At 39.1% G+C, this 19,876-nt stretch overlaps 1 protein-coding gene across 1 annotated transcript; it reads right to left on the bottom strand.

Moving 5' to 3' along the window:
* Positions 1–7,059: 7,059 nt before the first annotated feature.
* Positions 7,060–16,060, bottom strand: LOC139143405 (uncharacterized). Its single transcript, XM_070713702.1, has 4 exons — positions 15,827–16,060; positions 9,811–12,691; positions 9,535–9,591; positions 7,060–8,042 (listed from the first exon to the last, which is right to left on the bottom strand). Exons 2-4 carry the CDS (start codon positions 9,869–9,871, stop codon positions 7,642–7,644), a joined length of 519 nt encoding a protein of 172 aa, XP_070569803.1. The 5' UTR covers positions 9,872–12,691; positions 15,827–16,060; the 3' UTR covers positions 7,060–7,641.
* Positions 16,061–19,876: the final 3,816 nt, after the last annotated feature.

The following is a 19,876-nucleotide window of genomic DNA, read 5'->3' as shown; positions in this document are numbered from 1 at the left end:
TTAAAAGAAGTTTTTGGAAAATAAAGATATCTTAATATAAAAAGGAATGACTTATTTCTGTTAAATTTTATACTAATTAGTCCCAACAGACGGAAGTTCAGATGGATTTATTACAGCCATTTTGTTACAATATTGTCTATTTCCTGAGCAATCACATAGGAACATCTGCTCTGATTTTGTTAACACTTGGCACAAGTAGAATGCACAAAAACTTTCATATTTTGTACATGCATATCAATTTCGCTTCATTGAAATCTGAAATGTCTTTACAGAGGTAATTATATAGTTTTCATCATGCCAAGAGTTACAATAAATATGTTATGTTATGTTATATTTTATGTAAGTATCTTGTGTGACCTCATATATTGCCACACCCAGCTACTGAGGCTTACTAAATTCAATTGGTCGACAAGTGGAGATAGTTTAAATTCTGACAGTCGTCATGACAACGACCACGACTTCTCAGCACGACTTGACATATACTGCTGTACTGTAGCAGGGCTTAAAATAGACCATGGGCTTTCTGTTGGGAGGTGGCATATTGCCTGTGATTGATACATTATGATCAAAATGCAATGAAAATGCGTTTTCATTGGCCATCATTTCCTGTGCCTGTCATCCAAGTACATCAGTTGAGATATTGAAACTAAGTTGCAAGGTTTCACTGGACGGTTGTCTTGTAATTTGCATAACAAAGTCATAGTCTAGACTGAATGATTTAGTCGTGTGTGGGCGCTCCAGCGCACTGCGACCTACGACCCTTTACTACGTAGTAAAGGGTCGTAGGTCGCAGTGCGCCGGAGCGCCCGCGCACGACTGAATCTTTCAGTCCAAGTCATAGTCTGGCCTTATTTATGTTTAACATAATCTGTCCAACTGGATTTGACTTCAATTTAGCTCGTTCCAAAATGACGGACCGGACATGGCACGCCAAGTACTGACTGAATTTTATGTCCCGGTCTTTGGTAGTCCGTGTGGGCTACCATTTCATGGACTTTGGTAGCCCCAGGGAAAAGTTGGTTGTGGACTACCGCTAATTTCGAGCCCTGAAAACTATGACGAAACCGTAAAGCTTTTGTGTTTTGGTTCGCCGCACCTCTGGCCTCGTTCTTGTCCTTGATCTAGGATGATCTAACGAGTGAATGAATGTCATTAAATTCGCAATCTACGGCAAACTATACACTTAAATTATATGCTGTTGGGATAACACATGAGGGTGGCAAAGATTAAACAAAGAAACATGAGTAATTTGGCGTCTGAAGTCACACATTGATAGTAATATGATAAAAACCTAGATTGAGAATGATTCCAAATGGGTTAATCCAATTTTGGAATTATCAAAAATTGGAAATCCCCAATGTAATCACACACTACCACGCTGCACTGCTATCCCTCATCGGATGACACATATCTATACTGTCTTGATTGAGGAGGAAACCAACGCCATATATTACAAACCACAATGATACTTCACAGTTCAATAATTTGTGACGTTCCCAAGTCATGTCATTGGCATACTGCCGTCAATGGTTAACCTCTTCAATAATATAGATTATTTGTTCTCAAAGAAGGGTTACCATGAAAATTATGATGTGCGAACTGTTCAACGAACATATTAAAGTGGAAACATGAGTTACTATCATCAGTCTCCGAAAAAATCCCGGCACACGCAGAGGTCTTCGGATGGAAAGAACCCGCTATACTCACTGGTAATTGACCGTATTGTGCACAATATAAGCTACGTGACACTTTCAACTTTGTACTCAGTATGTACTTTCGTTTTAAAGAGCTAATCTTCAACCTGTTTACATGACAGCCAAATTGCAAATTGCTGATGTTCAATTATAGGTATTTGATTTTAGTGTTTTTTCTCGGTTTCAAAACTTGGCTCTCCAATCACTAAATAGACAAGTTGATGTCAAGAAACAAATTAGGACCAGGGCCAAATGGTTACTTGCGAACGCAGATGCTCAGGTCACAGATTCTGGGCTATTTATAGACGTGTTGATGATTGTTTGACAACACTGCTTGAGCTGTCAGCTGTACAAGCAAGCATGAGCAGTGCTGTCGTCGCATTTTCCCACGTTTTGAATGATAAAACTCATTGCCTGCTGCCAACAGTGTGCTTTTCGAGACAATATATAGGCAGCTTCGAACGTCATAACAGGCTATTCAAGACATGAGCTGAAAATAAGAATAATACACGGTACCACTATAGCCCTACGTATATGTCTGGAGTATTCTAGTTATCGGCGGTGCTTTTCTCTGGTAGCTCGACTGACTCGACTGTGCAGCCAATAGGCCCGCTACCGGAACACTTGATGCTATGATCATCTCAACGGCCGATGGTCAAAAACCAACGGTACTTGGTCTTCTCCAACAATGTACGTTGGAGTATTCTGCAGCGGGGGTTTTCGCGAGAAGGTAAAATGATGTATCAAGGATATAGTCTCGATATTCTGCATGGGGAACCCTCTCTTCCGATATAAGGACCATCAAAGTTTGCCAAATTACAAATCAAAATATTCATCTTTGGGTGAAACACAAGTCGAAAAGTCCAGACTATTCTTTTTGCGGTTAGCGATCAGTACACTAGTGTGATATATTGAACACCTGCGCTGTAAGTCGCGAATCAGTTTTGCTAAATATGTAAATAGTTTAAGCAACTATGTTATCATCAGTGCAGTGACATCAAAATTATGCCAATATGGTATGTGAGAAAATTGCTCACTTCAGAAAAGAGCTAGAAAACAAAGTCCACCACGCATTTGAAGTTTTAGAAAACGTGATGAACACTACTAGCCAAATAAACTCCTGAAAAAGCTGTCACGTCATTAGCAAAAACTAAAAGGAAGGACCTAGAAGGCAAGTGAAGGACAGAGAAGGAACAGGTAGGAAACCTACTAGAGTCAAGAAAAATAATATTTTATGTACGTAATTAGGCGAAGGACAACCCAATGCTGAATAAGATGAAGGGCAGTGCTAGTATTATCATCGGTTGAAGGACAGTACTATATTCTGCAGATGAGGTTTGCCGCCTAAACCTTCAGAATTGACTTACTGGAACTCTTACTTCCTTCGATGCGCTCGTCACACTGCGTCCATACAGACTTTATGACATTTCATGAAGACTCGGATTTGGATGTGAAAACTCTGAGAACTCATGAATCAACAGCACGGCCACAGAGAATGGTTTGCGCAGTGCGCATTTATTTAGTTCCACCATGAGACAAATCTCCATCACCATTATTATTCTCAACAAGTCAAAAAGTGTAAATGTTGTAACTGTTGTGTGTATATGTATGTATGCATATATATATAAATATGTCTATATATATATATATATATATATATATATATATATATATATATATATATATTGATCGTTGAGACATTTTAGTCAAATATAATAATGTTGTTAAGCTTGCCCTACGATATAGAAAAACTGCTTGACAAAAATGAATAAATGAAAAGTAACAGCTTCTTGTTTCTACATTTATCTAAAAATTAGTCCATTCTACAGAGTTTACATGTCCCGTTTAGCTGTCGACAGCTGATATTATACTGATTTCAGATTAATACGACGAACAAAAGGTTTTTTTGCCTATATATTTCCAGTCCTAAAGTGTGTGTTTGTATTTTTCACATTACTGGAATCCCCCGCATCGTTATTAATGGCATCTTATTATGTTACAAAACCTGTTTCAGAGGTCGTATTAAGGCCTTCAGGCTTTGGAAGTGAGAGAACAGAAAGACTTGTCACAATTTATTACTGAATATGAAACGATGTCGTCTTAAGTTATGATATAAGAGAGGTTAAGATTTCATACAGGAACGGAACGTGAATGGATACATCATCACTTCTGCATGCTCTCATCATGTTCTGATGATGTCATACGTTCTCCAGTCGTTTGGCAGTCGTTTTCTACGTGAAATGGCCACTTTTCACGTACACCTTTACCGAGAGCGATTTTCACTCTTCGTTTTGCCATAGAATTGATGATGGCCATTACTGACATTCCTTTCGTTTTGTATTATTGTTCTTGGTTTTATCGATTGCCGCCTGATTTGAGATATTTTAGGTAACAAAATGGATACAAAGTTGCTCTGAACAAAACAGAAAGTATCAGACGCGCGGCAGATGCTGTATACATACTGCCGGTAACACTCAGGCTAGACTGAAATCAACATCATTTGCTTTACCTCCATGGCTTTACACGGTTAACACTCGCTCATGTAGTTTGGTTTCGCTCGTTTAGTCTTTGCTGAGTCATCATCAAAATTTGATTAGATGAAAATTATAAAATATATTGCAGCACAGGTATACACAAATAAGTAATATATTTCGTTAAAACGTTATTTTACATTATTTTCATTATTAATCAAACTTAACGTTAAATGACTTGACAAAACTAAATGAGCGAAACCTAAATAAATGAGCGGATGTTGGTTGTTCAAACACAAATTAATATTTCATTATTTAAAGTTTTTAACCCTGTTTTCTATAAACCTGATATCAGAGCAACATTATTTAGACAATTTGATTATGTGTGGACTATCGAGAATGTGGAAAATGAATCCGTATATATTGCAGAGGTTAAGATTGCATCCGTAGCAATAACGTAGACTTGCTTCGTTAGGTAAACGCGATGAACCTTGCTCGGCCAAGCATATAATATATATATATATATATATATATATATATATATATATATATATATATATATATATATATATATATATATATATATATATAATCCCATGGTATTTTTCTCTGTTTGACGTCATCGTATACGAGTGTTTTTCGCGAAGCCGTACAACTTCGAGCCGAAGGCGAGAAGTTGTGCGGCTCGCGAAAAACACGAGTATACGATGACGTCAAACAGAGAAAAATACCATGGGATTATATATTTATCACATGAACAGTCTTCTTATTTTTCTTTTAACGTAAAAGGATCAAAATTATCGTAACAAATTGCATGAATTTCGTCGCGATTTGTGTTTTACCTACGCGGATTACTTTCATTTAAAGAGTAAAGCGGCCCGTCACCCAGGAGATACTTTCATTCATAAATCCCATCAAGCTGAAATTTGCTACATTAAAGGGTATTTCCACCAACCAGACGTACGGATTCGGTCACGTGAACGTGTCAATCATTGTCTCGCGCTGTACCGATGCCAAGGCAAGTTGGCCATCGGCGGACATAGCTTTCACCGTGCTAGCGACGGATAACCATAGTACTCAGAGTTACTTAGAATATTTACAATTATATTTATGAAGTAAATGAGACGACACGATCGAAACAGTAATTCTCATTCTCAGAGATGCCGTGGCTTTCAAAATATCACACAAGTTTACGACCTTTGCGAGCGCGAAAGATTCCGTTCGATGACACACTCATTGCATGTCTGTGCCCACAACGTTGCCGTCACCGGTCTCTGCCGGTGTCAACTCGTCAATCCCGATCTCGGTCATCAATGTTTTCGTCTTACGAACTTTGATGTTTGCATTGACACATATCTCGTCCATGGATACATCCTAATTTTGTTGGCGGAAACCTGTTTTGAGTGTTGTCTGAGTCAACTTTCGAAGTACATAGGATTCCACAGCGCTGCACACAGCTCGACAGCTTATGTCTTCGCTACAGCATTATGCCGCGCTGCAAGTTTGATTCCCAGCGAGACTTTACGGAGTTTTTGTGTGATTAAGGAAATTGATCGTTGTTAGTCGAATGACTTTAGGCTTGTGCCTCCAATGTCGCTTTCCCGAAGATTATACTATACTCATTTATTCAGTTTGAGGTGTAGGTTTCGGTTTTATCGCCAACCGGGGTCGCCAGCCAGGTACGACGTCCACACGACCCGACTGGAGCCGAGACGATCGTCGGTATCTCCATTCGATTCTCGGGAAAAGCTACTGTTTTAGCGACTTGAAATTTCGTTGGACAAATATGCCTTTATGTTTCCATGTCTGGATTTATCGGGTCACCTTTTTGTAAAAATAACGTGCGAGCTGGCACGGCATCGATCACAACAAATATGTTCGTGTCGCGACGCATGCATGTATGAACGGTACCATGAAAGAAAAAAGTTCGGTTGATGACGTACAACAGGGTAATTCGGATTTCTTATCCGTCCTGTTCTACGTCACACAGATGGGAATTCGGGCCAGTTCATGTGATAAATATTTAAATAATAACACATGAGAGCGAGGGCAAGATCACGATTTATTGCCTGCCCAAGGGATGGTGGTCATGATCGAAATATTGGTGATGCCCGAGCCGTAGGCGAGGGCATCATCAATATTTCGATCATGACCACCAGCCCGAGGGCAGGCAAAAAATCGTGATCTTGCCCTAGCTCTCATGTGTTATTATTTTTATTACACCGAACAAACTTCTTCGAGTACAGTTCGTCTTTCTGCATGAGTCTGGACCTCAGTGTAAAATATTGTCAGTGCGAAGTCTAGGGTTGCCGCTGAAAGTTTGCCGATCTCCTCGGTCGTGTATCCAAATTTGTTGCTTGCATAGTCGCTGAACACAGAAATTGCATTCCTTGTTGCCATTTTCGTTCGTTTGCTGTTTACTTGCATCAAAATATCGTCTAAGTGTGCGGGTGACAGCTCTGCATGACGTTTCGTAGCGATAGTAGCAAGTTCAAGCGAACGACCATTTATTATGCGCAGAAAGGATGCGCAGTAAGTAAAATGACGTCATCCATGTAATATCAAATGCAGAGGGCATCATCAAGTTCGCAGAGGGCATCATCACGTTCGCAGAGGGCATCATCACGTTCTTTTACATGTCACGTGAGTCATGTTTAACCAATGGCAGTGCACGCTGAATGAGTGAGGTGTAATAAATATATATAGATATGATGTAGAACAACAATTGATATAGCGTGCGCTGATATTGCCCTGTCGCGTGCACTGATATTGCCCTCTACAACATTCTGGAATTCTGTGCGTCGTTTCTTCGCGTTCTACGTTACATCATCGCGTACGATCGGTTGGTATTATTTTTAGAGCAATGGCTTTTGAAAAGATGCAAGAAATTAGCTCAACTTGAATAAGATGACATTTAGGACACAATACAGGAAAAGTTTAAACGACACTGTTTCCATTTATAGACGTTATGTTGACCTCCAACTTCATGAAGCATTGCGATCGAGCGAAAATGGAACGTTTCTCTGTTGCGAGTCACATTGACCGAATCTACGCAAAGTTCTGAAATTGAAAGCGTTTGTTCTGTGTGTTAAAATTAAATATTACGCCTCAGCTATAGTACTGATCTCGTGATTGACTAAAACTCCGCCACGTGACATTCCAAAAAAGTGATACAACATGGTTCGATTTGCTATTGCCCTTGACTCTTGTCCGCGAGCCGTTCGAATCAACTCCGTCATGATGACTTGAGTCGATATTAGTAGATCTGTTAGTCTACGGTGCATAGGTATTCATTATTAAGTTTCGATTTATGAAAACAATGTCTCATGTCGTCTCAGCGTACGTAATCATTATTTGGCGTTGCACTGAGAAGTGTTTTTATCACGAGTGGGATATGTGCTTTCAAGGGACAAGAACATTGTGAAGTGTCCATGGTATTTCATCTCGGTCAAATTCACCATCGCTGTACGAAACCCTCAAAGCATCGTTCCCATATAATCCGTTAACTTCTCGAAGGGCTTATCGTCGACAGAGAAGTCAAAGCATTTTGATATTTGCTGGAGATCACCCTCTATCTCCTGAACGCTTTCCGATTGGTCAAGGATGACATGGATGACCTTTGACGCTGTACGATGTGCATATGCTATTTCTCTGTCCTCGTTGAATCTGTCATCTCTAAGTGAATGTTTACTGATGATAACTATGTTGATTCTGCAGCTTTTCATGAACATTGCATTCATTTCTGTTTGCTCGTAGATGTTGACCCTGACATGAACTCGTTCGTGGAGACCAATTTGAACTGCAGGTATCAGCCTGTCCTTAACCCAGTCATCATCCCATTGGCTGCATATTGTGTAAATGTCGTACATCTTGTTGTCTGAAAGACCACAAAATAATACATAACAGTATTTGGCACCGTCTTACGATTGCTTTATACGTTGTGACCGATTTGTTTCTTGAGATTCCAAGACACTTCGTATAAAACAGGAGCTATATAAATCCTAATAAGATCACCGCACTTCGTCAAATATTACATGGGTACAAGATGTAGGTTGCTTAGTGGGTAACAAGTTACAGGAAGGTTTGGAACATTGAAGGTATCAATTAAATATCCCATATATGGTCAAAGGGGCGTTCCTTGGTATTCAAAATGCCCATGTGAGGGCGCTGTTTTAAAAAGCGGCCACACGCTTAAAATCTGTGATTGGTTAGATTTTCTCTTTCCATGGTAACTGTGGCAAAATTGGAACAGCTGACCGTATACCTTTAAAGGGAATGTTCTGCATATTAACTTATGTTCTTGTTTACACACACCAACACACGTCACAAACACACACACACACACACACACCACACATACATACACACATCTCTATCCATATTTATCTGGCTATTTATACATTTTTCGTTCTTCGAAGAAAATAGGAGTGACGTGATGACCGTGTGATAACCGTGTCACCATGAGTAGAAGACGAATGATGACAAGTTAGCCACCGGCGGGCGGGGGATTTCACCGGACTGGCTGCGTTTCGCCACAGTAATCAGAGTAATTTAGGACATTTTCAAACATATTATTAAGAAAATTCAAAGACAAGATCAAAATGGTAGTTCTCATTCTTTTCTGAGAGGGTCGTTGCTTTCAAACTGGTCACAAGCTTACGATCTGGGCATGAAAATGAAACAAAGGTGTCCTTGAAAGAATGTAGACGGCTCCATCTTCGGAGCATTGAGGTACCATAAGACCCGGAACCAATGAGTAAAGCCACGTTGGAGCAAATTAGCCACATAGGGGAGCTGGTCAGGTGAATTAAGATAATTATCCCTAAGTCTGAAAGTTCATCAAATATGAAATTTACAAAAGTAACTTTCATGTCACCCCTAAATACTTTTTACCGCTGATATACCCTAGTGTTATCAACAATTGTAATCAATTCTCATTAAATTTTGCGCAGTCTTTCTCAATGTTTTTCAATCATTCATTATGCAAATAAACATTTTTTACAAGCCACACCCACCAAAAGCGTATCAGTTCTTGCTATTTTCAAGCAAAATATATATAGCAGATTTCTTTCCAATCCTATCAGCTGCTCTTGAGATATCGTGCCAAAAGACAGAAAGACGCACGGCATACACACAGACACAGACACAGACACACACATGCATCGCTATAGGACATAAGCTCACGTTTGTGGACATGTAAGCTAAAACTGAAATCAAACAACAAAACTCATTCTTGTACTGACGTATAAATGACGTTTCGGAGTGTTATAAGTGCTGTTCAACCAGCTCTATGAACAAACCGACGCTTGGCTGTAAGTAGTCCCGGTTACAGTAAAATACGATGCATATTTTAACAATGTCATGTTTACCTGAGTTATGAGTAACATCCTGACGATCATCGTAGCCATTTCCTCGAATAGATCCTCCTGTAGTAAAACAACATGTATGTTAATGGTTATAGATTTTGCCTTAAACGATAGACCTTTACAAAGCCTAACCTGTCTTATGCATCTTTACACATATTCCAATATTGCCTCCAGACGATGTCTCCAGAAACTTACCATACAAAACTAAATCGTTCGCCACATTCTCTGCATGGAAGAGACTGCATGGAAGAGACTGCAATGAAATAAAAATCTACGTACCTCTGGCATTACGGAAGTAGCAGTAGGTACACGTCTTTTTGCGGTCAGTTCGATAGTACATTTGTTGCCATTACAAAATCTCGTCACAGTTGAACCTAACTCGGTAAACGGAAACTCCTTTGCCATTTTAGGACGAGCTAGTCGTATGACGTGCAACTGTTCTTGTTTCGAACATCCTCCATGAAGTTCGTCTTCCTTGTTTGGATATTCACACAGGACGCCACAGATATAGTCTAGTTCGGGATATTCCCTTTTCCGGATGGCCTCTACGTAGTTGTTCAACCTCCCAAGTACCTGAAGGGATTGGCTCGCATGGCGGAAGTAATAACCACTTTGATGAGATGTTGCTCTGGAAGATGGTCTTCGAGGAAGAGGTTGCACTGGAAGTCTTTATCCACAGTAAACGATGCATTATTTCTGAAAACTTTGAAATTAACGTCAAGATGGATACACTTGCAAACAAGCCGCATAAAAATGGAATCAGGCTTAAAGAACCCGAAGTCGAAGTAGAATATTCGCTGTGAGTCAACTAGGTTGGTGCGTCTGTTTTCGGGATTTTTCTCTGTCTTTGGGTGAATTTGTGTCTTCGAAGGAACTAAATACCTTTGGACCTGTGGAAAGCCATGTGTGGGTAGAATTATTCTGCCTATGGGACAGATGAAATCGAAAGCCTGGAACAATGTAGCCATCACGTTGATCTCCTCACCCAAGCCGCTGATAACGTGTTTCAGAAGATCGTAGTGCAATACACCTTTGTCTTCCAGTTCACTCCATTTATCTACCATGTTAGGCTCATCTCTTTCCCAAAGTGCAGGTACATAGACTATCGACCTCATCGCGTGAATAATAAGTTGAGGGTTTAAAACTACATACTGCGAGAGAATTGGATCATCAGATAGGTATATGAGATACCCAGCTTTGTGGAAATAGTTCAGCATGTTCTTCATTTCTTCTGGATTTTTGATCGCTTCAATATTAAGAGCAAATTTAACAGCTTCTCTATACTTGAGAATTGTCTCGAATGATTTTGCGTTTTCATGTTGTTTCTCTCTTGAACAGAATCTTTTGATAGTAGACATCAGACCATTGTATTTCACTCCTCCTCTCAAGTAATGATCGTAAAATTTTCGCCATCTTATTGGAAATTTATTCCTCATAAGCAACTTTACTTTCCGTATAATTGCTTGTTTCAGAATGTCAATATCAGTGTCATTTCGGATGGAATTTTCCACTGTGAAGAGGGGTGTGTCATCTACTTCATTGACTACCAGATGGTTGCAGTACAATGAACTATTTTTATAAAAGAATTTTTTCAGGTCAGTCGCAATCCCTTCGCACAATTTAAGATCCACTTCATGTTTATGTGTTCCAACAAGAAATATTGGAGACCTTTGATTATCCGCATGCGTAGAGATAGAATGAAGCCAAAATATTAAACGCTCTAAAGTCATTTCTCTTCTCTCGGTAAACTTCCTAAGGTCAAAAACTAAAAAAAATAATCCATACGGAGCTATGAACGCATGGTGAGTGTTGTAATAAAATTGGTCTCCAGCAAAGTCCCAAAAATTAATAACAATGGGCAGATTTTGCTTCTTCAGAGCTTCATATTTTACCATCATCGAAGTAAGCTCATCAGCATCTGCTGGGCTATTGTAAAATCTTTTACGGTATACTTCTAGAGAACACAGGATCACAAATATGGTAAGCCCTATTGCAGACGGCAGATTCAAACGTAGTGGTAACACCCAGCCACACATATAGGCAAGCGCACAACTTACAATCACTGTTAACGGCAAACATTTGAGTTTTCCTGCATCGAAGTAAGCGTTGACACGTCTACCAACAGGAAGCCCGGCCAACATGGAGGAAGACACAACATAGCCAGCACAGAAAATCCTTACGCAACGTCTAAATTTTTCGGGACCACCAAGAAATTCAATAGAAACTACAATGACAAAGATCAGCACTAAAAAGCAACTCTTATTCATCGTAGATTGACCTTTTAATACAACTCTTGTGACAACAAACAGCATGCCACCGACAAAACTGCCGAAGACAACCAGTAATACTTCATAATATACCACGCTAACCTCTAAATGAGTAGCCGGAGCGAGCATGCTAGTGAATGCTATCACTAAGCCAGTTCGGAAGCCGACGCCCATAATTGTACCCAACAAGAAACCAACCATTGCCATACATGAAAGGAAGGCTAGGTACAGAATAGGCTCGCCGTGGTTAGCGTAGGGAGAGAATACATCCTGTCCGTTCTCAAGAAGTAAATCAAGCAATGTTATGATCAATGCAAAACCACCACCTAATCTGTAAGCTGATATGTTGTCAGCAAAGATCAGAAGACATGCTGTCAACAAGAAACACACTATGGCAACTTTGTTCTGACTCGCATACACAGTAAAATAAAAAATTCCAAGAATAGAAGCGAGAGCGAATGTCGCAAGGTGGAAAATGATGAATTGCCAGTCTACTATCTGACTGGAGCTCCTTTCCTTTATCGCGCCCCTTTCTTCAGAAAGAATCCCCGCTGTGTACCAAAGGAGACTCGTTTTAAAGTCCACCAAACCCGCTTTCACAGACCGCCACTTATCATCCACTGTACTTTTATGGATCTCTATGCCGGATGTATTTTTCTCGTTTGGGTCAAACTTCTCTCCCATTAAATTTTTCCGCAGACTGGTTTTACCGACACCGGAGTCTCCAAGGATGTGAACTTTAAAGAGGTTTGCAGGAAGTTCTCCCTCTTGAACCCCTCTTTCCTTAATTTCTTTACTCTTTACTATTTCTGACCCTGAGAGCTCGTGAGGACTAAGATGGCGAAACAGGTGTGGCTTTTCTGACATCTTCCAGCCGCATCAATTTGTTATACCTAATAAAAGAAAAATGATGATAATATTTTAGAGTTAAAGGTATACTGTGACCTGTTCCAATTTTGCCACAGTTACCATGCAAAGAGAAAATCTAACATATAACAGATTTTAAGCGGGTGGCCGCTTTTTAAAAACAGCGCCCTCACATGAGCATTTTGAATACCAAGGAACGCCCCTTTGACCATATATGGGTATATTTAGATTACAGGTGACTGTATACCTTTAACTTACATTTGCCATTTAGTCAGGAACGGAATTTATGACTCATTTACAATGTTGTTTCGCTGAAAATGGCGTCGGTGTGAACACGATTCATTTGTGTATGTGTCTTGATACAAAGGAGCGTGATAGCAAGGGAAAAAGAAACTCTACACAGAGACAAAAACAACTCATTATGATACAGTCACCTGTAAATGAAAATGTCTGAATTGGAGTCACGTCAGTTAAGTGGACATTTTGAAATCATTGTGGTTTTTTGTTCGCCTTTCGAATCGGAATCCAAAACTGAAAACGAAACCTTATCCATAACCGAGTCTACCTAAAAAAATAGCGCCGTCCAAATTCTAATGTTCTAAATGCTAAACATACCAATGTGTTTTAAATGCATTATCAATAAATGCGAAAAAATATAAAAATAGAACCGGAAATAGAAACTTTAAGAAAATAACCAAACAATATAAACCAAAAAACAACAATTTCAACGCTTTTAAGGTCAGGGTTTGGCCTCTTTGAGACACACAATCAATTGCGCGCTCTCCGCCTATCGGTTGCTTATGGCCATAGGTTGGTAAGAAGTTGTTACTTTTAAGCGTCTTTCTAGGTTCGTTTGCGTCGTTTTGGTCTGTGACAACCCAATAACTAGCTAAGAATTATTGCTACCGTAGAAGCAAAGAAAAAAGAATTAAGGAATTTATGCGCACATATACATAATTATATAAATAGAAAATAATTATACAAATAACTATCTTGGGATTTTAATATACTGGTTGGATCGTAATGAAAATGTCGAAAACCACCTGCAGCACGAGTGTTCAAAAATGAACGGCTCGTAGAGGAGCGTTCACGTACACGGTGACAAAATCCACGATGGGCCACCTTATATCGGAAAATTGCACAGGGGTCATGCTTTGTTCAACAGCACGAGGGGGTCAATTGATTTTCAAAATGTTCAACTTGTCAATAAGCTTGAAGATTGCTGACAGGATGCATGTACCTACTCACTAGCGACTGAGGTTTGTCGCAATATATATATTTCACTTCTTTCTTTTGTCCTCTCTTGTTATGCCATTTTAGCAAATCACTCCAAACTTAATTAAACGATGCAATTGGGATATGATATTCTTTTTTTTTAACTCTTTAAATAAATTCGTGCCACACCTGAGATTACAAGGTTAAGATTGTACGTTGAGGTAAGCCATGACAATAAAACACATTCCCTTAATCGCTCAGATGATTACAGAGGGTCTTTCTGTATTTAAAGTAGTATGCGCCTCGAAAGTGAAAGACTTAAACTTCTGCTCAAACTTTCCTAGATGAAACTTTCAACCATTCTCTTACCAAATCTAAAATAAAAATCGGGAGTCATCGTGCAAAGGTTGAACTAGCAAAACAAATTACCAACATTTTGCGATATTTTAAATTCAAAATGGCTGCAATCTCTGTGTTCACTCTATCGGTAAAAAATAAAATATTGGATTTTCGAAAAATTAAGACGGTGAAAGTTTTCTTTCTTCGAAAGTGTTAAAATGAGCCCCACAAGTGGTAGATAAGAAAAAAAATTTGATGAGAATCCGAATATCTGTCCCCGAGGGTAATAGTGATAGGTTAGAGGGCTTATCATTAAAGGTCCAACAGAAGTAGAGTATTGTCAATTATCAGTGCACATGATTTGGCTGGTATCATGTATATCCCTTTAAAATAATATGTCTCTATTTTCTGTCTCTGTACAACATCTGAGTCCGTTTGTTAATGAGAACTGCATTAAAATTCCGTTTTTGATTCGTAGGCAATATCACAGTCCCCCGAGACCGTGGCAATATCTCTTTGAAAAGTATACACTTAAATTACTGCAACAGTCTAAATATTATAGGGCTTTTAAATATTATCTAGAAAGATCATTACAGAAAATGTGAAAATAATGTATCGATCTTGTTTAGCCTTTTGGTCAAGATTCGCATTTTAACGTGAAAAAGATCACATCAACAAAGCTATGCTGATTATGTGATTATAATAAGCTGTTGTCAGATATATGTTTTCGCGTGAAGTTCACCACACGAGAAAAATGAAAAAGGATGAACTCAAAATACCATACAGTGTTCATGTGAGAATTTCATATATAGTTACATTTGTATCGAGTTTTTACAGTCGATGCTCATCTGTTTTGTTGTCTTGGCAACATATGTATTGGTTGGCTATTTAAGCATTATATGAGATATAAAATGGCGGCCAGACATGAGACGGCCGCCACGTACGCATGTGACAGATTTATTTACGGAATGGGCGGACGTCCTGGATAGTGGTTTAATTGTCGTTCGTTGAGCAGTCGGTGCTCAAAAGCATCAGCCGGCTCATATTTTGGTAGTGTTTCGCTACATTTGCTGCGGGCCTGGGGAGACCACAAAAGTACTGTATTTGAGTGGGCGTGTATCGAGGGTCGAGTGGGAGTCAGCTCGACGAAGCCAACACTCAACAGCTGCGCACTCCCGACATGCACGTATGTACGACGAGGGCCAGTGTAACAGCAAACCATCCAGACACGTCTACGTCATATCGGTATTAAGCAAACACATTTTATGAAATATAGGTGAGGACAAAGACGTTTCATGTACAGGACATTCAATGGTTTCGATTTAAACTCTTCTCTTGCCGTCTGTTTCTGATCTTTGCTCGGTGATACGTCACGTAGAAAATACCTTCCTCTACGGTGAGCTTGCATGACTTGTAATGTATGACTTGACGTTGTGTTCTATCGTCAATAAATTGAATTGACAACCGAAAGTGCAAGAACTCACACGTAAATTATGGCACCGTCATTTAAAATACTTGTTGATTGGTCTAGGTGCCATAGGCTTCGTCAAGGCGTTCGTATTTAGGCCTATGGTAAATACAATAAAAACACAGTAGTTATTGTTTACCTTCGTTGTAAGTTTAGCCTTTTTTTCCCTCGACGCTGATGACTTGAAACCGAACTGACATTGCTTGGCTCCTGCTGGTCACTGTTCTGAACCCAGTTACAACCATTGGGCCTTTTTAACAAGTCATTTCTTTGATGTGACTCAATGCTTTTCGCAGTTGATAACTTTGGTGTACACCTACACGTCAGTCCTATTCATAATAGCTATTCGCTTCTGGGAAATCCAATGAACAGTGCTGATCATCAGGTGACCCTTGGGTGACCTTACGGAAAACCGATTCGGATTTGGAACCTAGCCAACAAGATGACGCAGGCCAAGCAATTAAATATAAACCCACAGACGACACTGAGCTACGGCACGCAAACAGACATTGCTAAAACAAATACAAGGGTGAGCCATTTGATATCCTAGGGGCGGAAGAATTTTGGGAAAAAACAAGATTTTTTGAGATTGACTTTGAAACATCCAACCAAGGATGGAAGGAAAAAATATTGCAAGAAGATACGAAGAAAATATAGTGCATGGACAGTTACTTAAAGTCTTACTTTTAATTTTCAGCGCGCCCTCTGCTGGGCGCCTCATTATAGACCTACAACTTCAGATTCTGTAATTTTCGACTTGCCCATCGAGCACATGCTTTTTATGATACCTTTCAATGTCGGCGTGCCCGTCGGGCGTCCTATTTTCATAAAATCTTTCATTTTCGGCACCCTTCGGTCAAGACATTTTCATAACATCTGAATTCATTAATGCCCCTGATGCCCTGATTAGATTAATATTTGCTTTTGCTGTTATTTTACCCTTATATACAATAATTCCACAGATGTTCTTTATAATGATGTGCCAGGCTTATCAAGACTTGTGAACAAAAGTATTTGTTTTACATAATATTGTTGAATGTTTCAGAAAACTCCTGTTTTTCAGTGTCCAACAACTTTAAGCATGATATCCACAATGCAATGCGATGGGGGTTGAACAAGGGTACAAAAATTTGCCGTTAAATAGATCTATATATAAATGTCTTAATATGCTTAGTTTATAAACCTGTTAATATCCAAAAAGAAGCTGTGCTGGTTGGAAATGCTTAAATGACACAAGATGGTAATTTTTATCAGACACACTTTTGCCCGGTCGACGAGCATTGCTTCTCCTTAGACTGTCCAGGCCTCTTTTCAAGTCATCTGCTCGCATCCGAGGTGAACTTTCAAAGTAATCATAACCTCGGAGACGACATAGATCAATCATAGATCAAGTATTTCCAGTGTCCATCGTCATGAACTATATATCAGGACTCCGTGGGATATCAGGTGTGTATGCCGGCCGTACATCTTTTACATAGCATTCTGTCCTCTATTATTCATGATAACTTGTGCTTGGCATACGTGCACTTATGAGACATAAAATACTGATTTTATTTTTATTTTATTTTTATTTTATTTTATTTTATTAATCTCGAACCAACAGGTTGCCCCAATAACAGGTTCGTTTGAAAATAAAAATATAATACAAAAACGAAAAATATATAACAGTTACAACGTAAACAAACAGACAGGAGAATTCACATAAGAAATAACCAAAAAACAGCAACACAGCGAAAGACACACAGAAAAACATCCAGATAAAAGTAATCATTCAGAAAAAGGATCTTACATAATCCATGACGAAAATTACTGAAGTTATTAAAATATCTAAATTTTGCTTGTTACAGATAGAATTAAAACATGTCTGAGAACGTGATAAAAATGAGTGTTTCAAGATATTCGTACGTGCTGACACTGGTCTAAAAAGAACAGCACGACGAAATGTAAAAGCAGGAACGTTAAAATGAATCTGTGCAAGGACATCTGGTACACTATAAACTGAGTGAAGGATTTTATAAAGAAAAAGAGTGTCTAAAAATTTTCGCCTGTTCTCCAATGTGGGAAGGCGAAATTCATAATATAGGTTACTATACAGAGCCCTTGAGTAAGCCATCGATGAACGGAAACAAAGATACTTGATAAATTTTATTTGGACTCTTTCTAATTTCCTTATTAAATATAATTGATGAGGGGACCAGATGGGTGAGCAGTATTCAACGTGGCAGTATTCAACGTGGTTCTGAGTTGTTAACAAATTGTTTTACATAAAGTGGTTATCGCACTCACCTAATATTGTTGAATGTTTCAGATAAAAAATTTTACTAAAGATACAACTACTTTCTCAGGGCTAGGCTAATAAACGCTCACATTCTGAAGGATTGGGAATTTCCCTCCAGTATTCTCTTTGTACAGCCACTATGATGCTTCAGCCGCTAATTTGTACTGTATCTGTTGTAGGTAATTTTAGCGACATCATATTTGAAGATAATATGTTGCAGTTCAAAATGAAAATAAAACATGTATATTGAATGTCCGATATTTAACGTTATGCTTTACCACATATAGCCTCATCACTGGAATGTATTGCAGCAGACTGTCAGACTTTGTCATTCAAAAGACCCAACAATGGCTCTTTTCACCATAGTGAAATATCTAAAATAGTGGAAGTTTCAATTTGGTTAGACTGAATTTCTTTGAGCAGAGATCATCCCATCAGAACACATTCTAAATTAATTTGTTATCCGAATTTTATCAGAGAAAATTCCATATGTTTTGGGCTTAGACAGAACGAGGTTTTGTGAAATGGATACCAATAATGATAATGTGATCCAAAGTATTTCAAGTGACTTGAGGTGGTTTAATTTAATTAGAAATTGCAATCGAGGTAGAGTTAGCCTCAAGAACAGTTATTCAGACGATCACAATTTCTTTACCGCTGGCAGTGGACTGAAGTGCTATCACCTATTTGTCATAAAACAGGGAAGGTCGCAGAGCATAAACTTAGAAAGCGCAAAAGGGAGTATGATCATGAAAAAAAGAATTATCAAAAATGTTTACATCGGACAAAATTGGACGTCACAGTCTATGTAATATACGTAAATAGGCAAGCGCTTGCCTATTTACGTAGATTACATAGACTGTACTGTGTGTTGTGCAGAATCCGTGTGAATCATCACAACCAAATAGTAGACAAAAACAGAGCTTGGAAAGATCCTTTGTACTCATCAACGGAGAAATCAATGCAGTACATAACTGGGAAAAGTCAATCAGGATCACAAACACTACCTTCTCCATTGCAACCAACAATTCTTGGGACCAATAGACCTAAACTGTCTTTCGCCCAGTTTAAGTGGTGTATTCATTGCTTCGAAAAGAATTTGCGTGCGGTGTGCGATATTGAGTTACGGTCCGTGGAGGGACCGTGATTGAGTGTACGAGTGTGAGTGCTTCACGAATTCTACTGCGTGTGGAGGGAACGCAGTCAGAAAAACTGTAATAACTATAAGCTCGGTTACTGAACCACTAATTTTGAGAGTGGGGATTGGCCGAGCGGTTTTGTCTGTGGCTTCCGAGTCTCCGCTAGGTGACTGGGTGTGGTACGTTGTGAGCTCGATTCGAACCCGATTGAAAACACCGTATTGTATGTGCACAGGGTGTCACCCACTCGTCGGCAGCTTTATGTCTGAAAGGCCATCTCAATGCCCCTTCAAGCTTGAACAATGAGCAACGTTGTTGCTTGACCCCTTTTCGTCATCATTAAAGTAGACCCTGATAGACATATTATATCCATGGTGACATGGATGACATCAAAGATAATAAATTAACATAGCTCTGCGGCTGACAGAGACTATTTGCTTTCGGCTAAACCTGGCAATTTTCCAAAAGACTACTCCAACGTAGTGAGCCGATCTTTTTCAAGTGCTTCCATGCATGCACTCATTATATTTGTCGTGCGCGATAGTTAATAACACAGTCTATACAATTACATCGTGTTGTATGAACCTCATCCATACAAGGTCATCTCAGATCTGTAAAGAGCAGACTTCAAGGCATCGAAAAGGTAAGTTTTGTAAGTTTTGGAGTAGCCTGTCCGGAAAGATATCTTTAATCATAGGTATAGATTGAATATTGTAATAAAACGCAAGAAAGCAGTAAAAATGTCACGGCAACCCACCCTAAACAAACCTGT

This window comes from Ptychodera flava, chromosome 11 (assembly GCF_041260155.1).
Source record: "Ptychodera flava strain L36383 chromosome 11, AS_Pfla_20210202, whole genome shotgun sequence".
Classification (NCBI taxonomy): Eukaryota; Metazoa; Hemichordata; class Enteropneusta; family Ptychoderidae; genus Ptychodera; species Ptychodera flava.
The sequence above is the reverse complement of the archived record's forward strand: the minus strand, read 5'-3'. Positions and strand labels throughout refer to the sequence as shown.

What these genes read in the sequence shown, in the direction of transcription:
- LOC139143405 (XM_070713702.1), bottom strand. Translation starts at nt 9,871, where the DNA reads ATGTACTATCGAACTGACCGCAAAAAGACGTGTACCTACTGCTACTTC. An exon ending in CTACTTCCGTAATGCCAGAG is followed by an intron (nt 9,592 to 9,810) that starts GTACGTAGATTT and finishes GTTTTACTACAG; the next exon opens with GAGGATCTATTCGAGGAAAT. An exon ending in GGATGTTACTCATAACTCAG is followed by an intron (nt 8,043 to 9,534) that starts GTAAACATGACA and finishes GTGGTCTTTCAG; the next exon opens with ACAACAAGATGTACGACATT.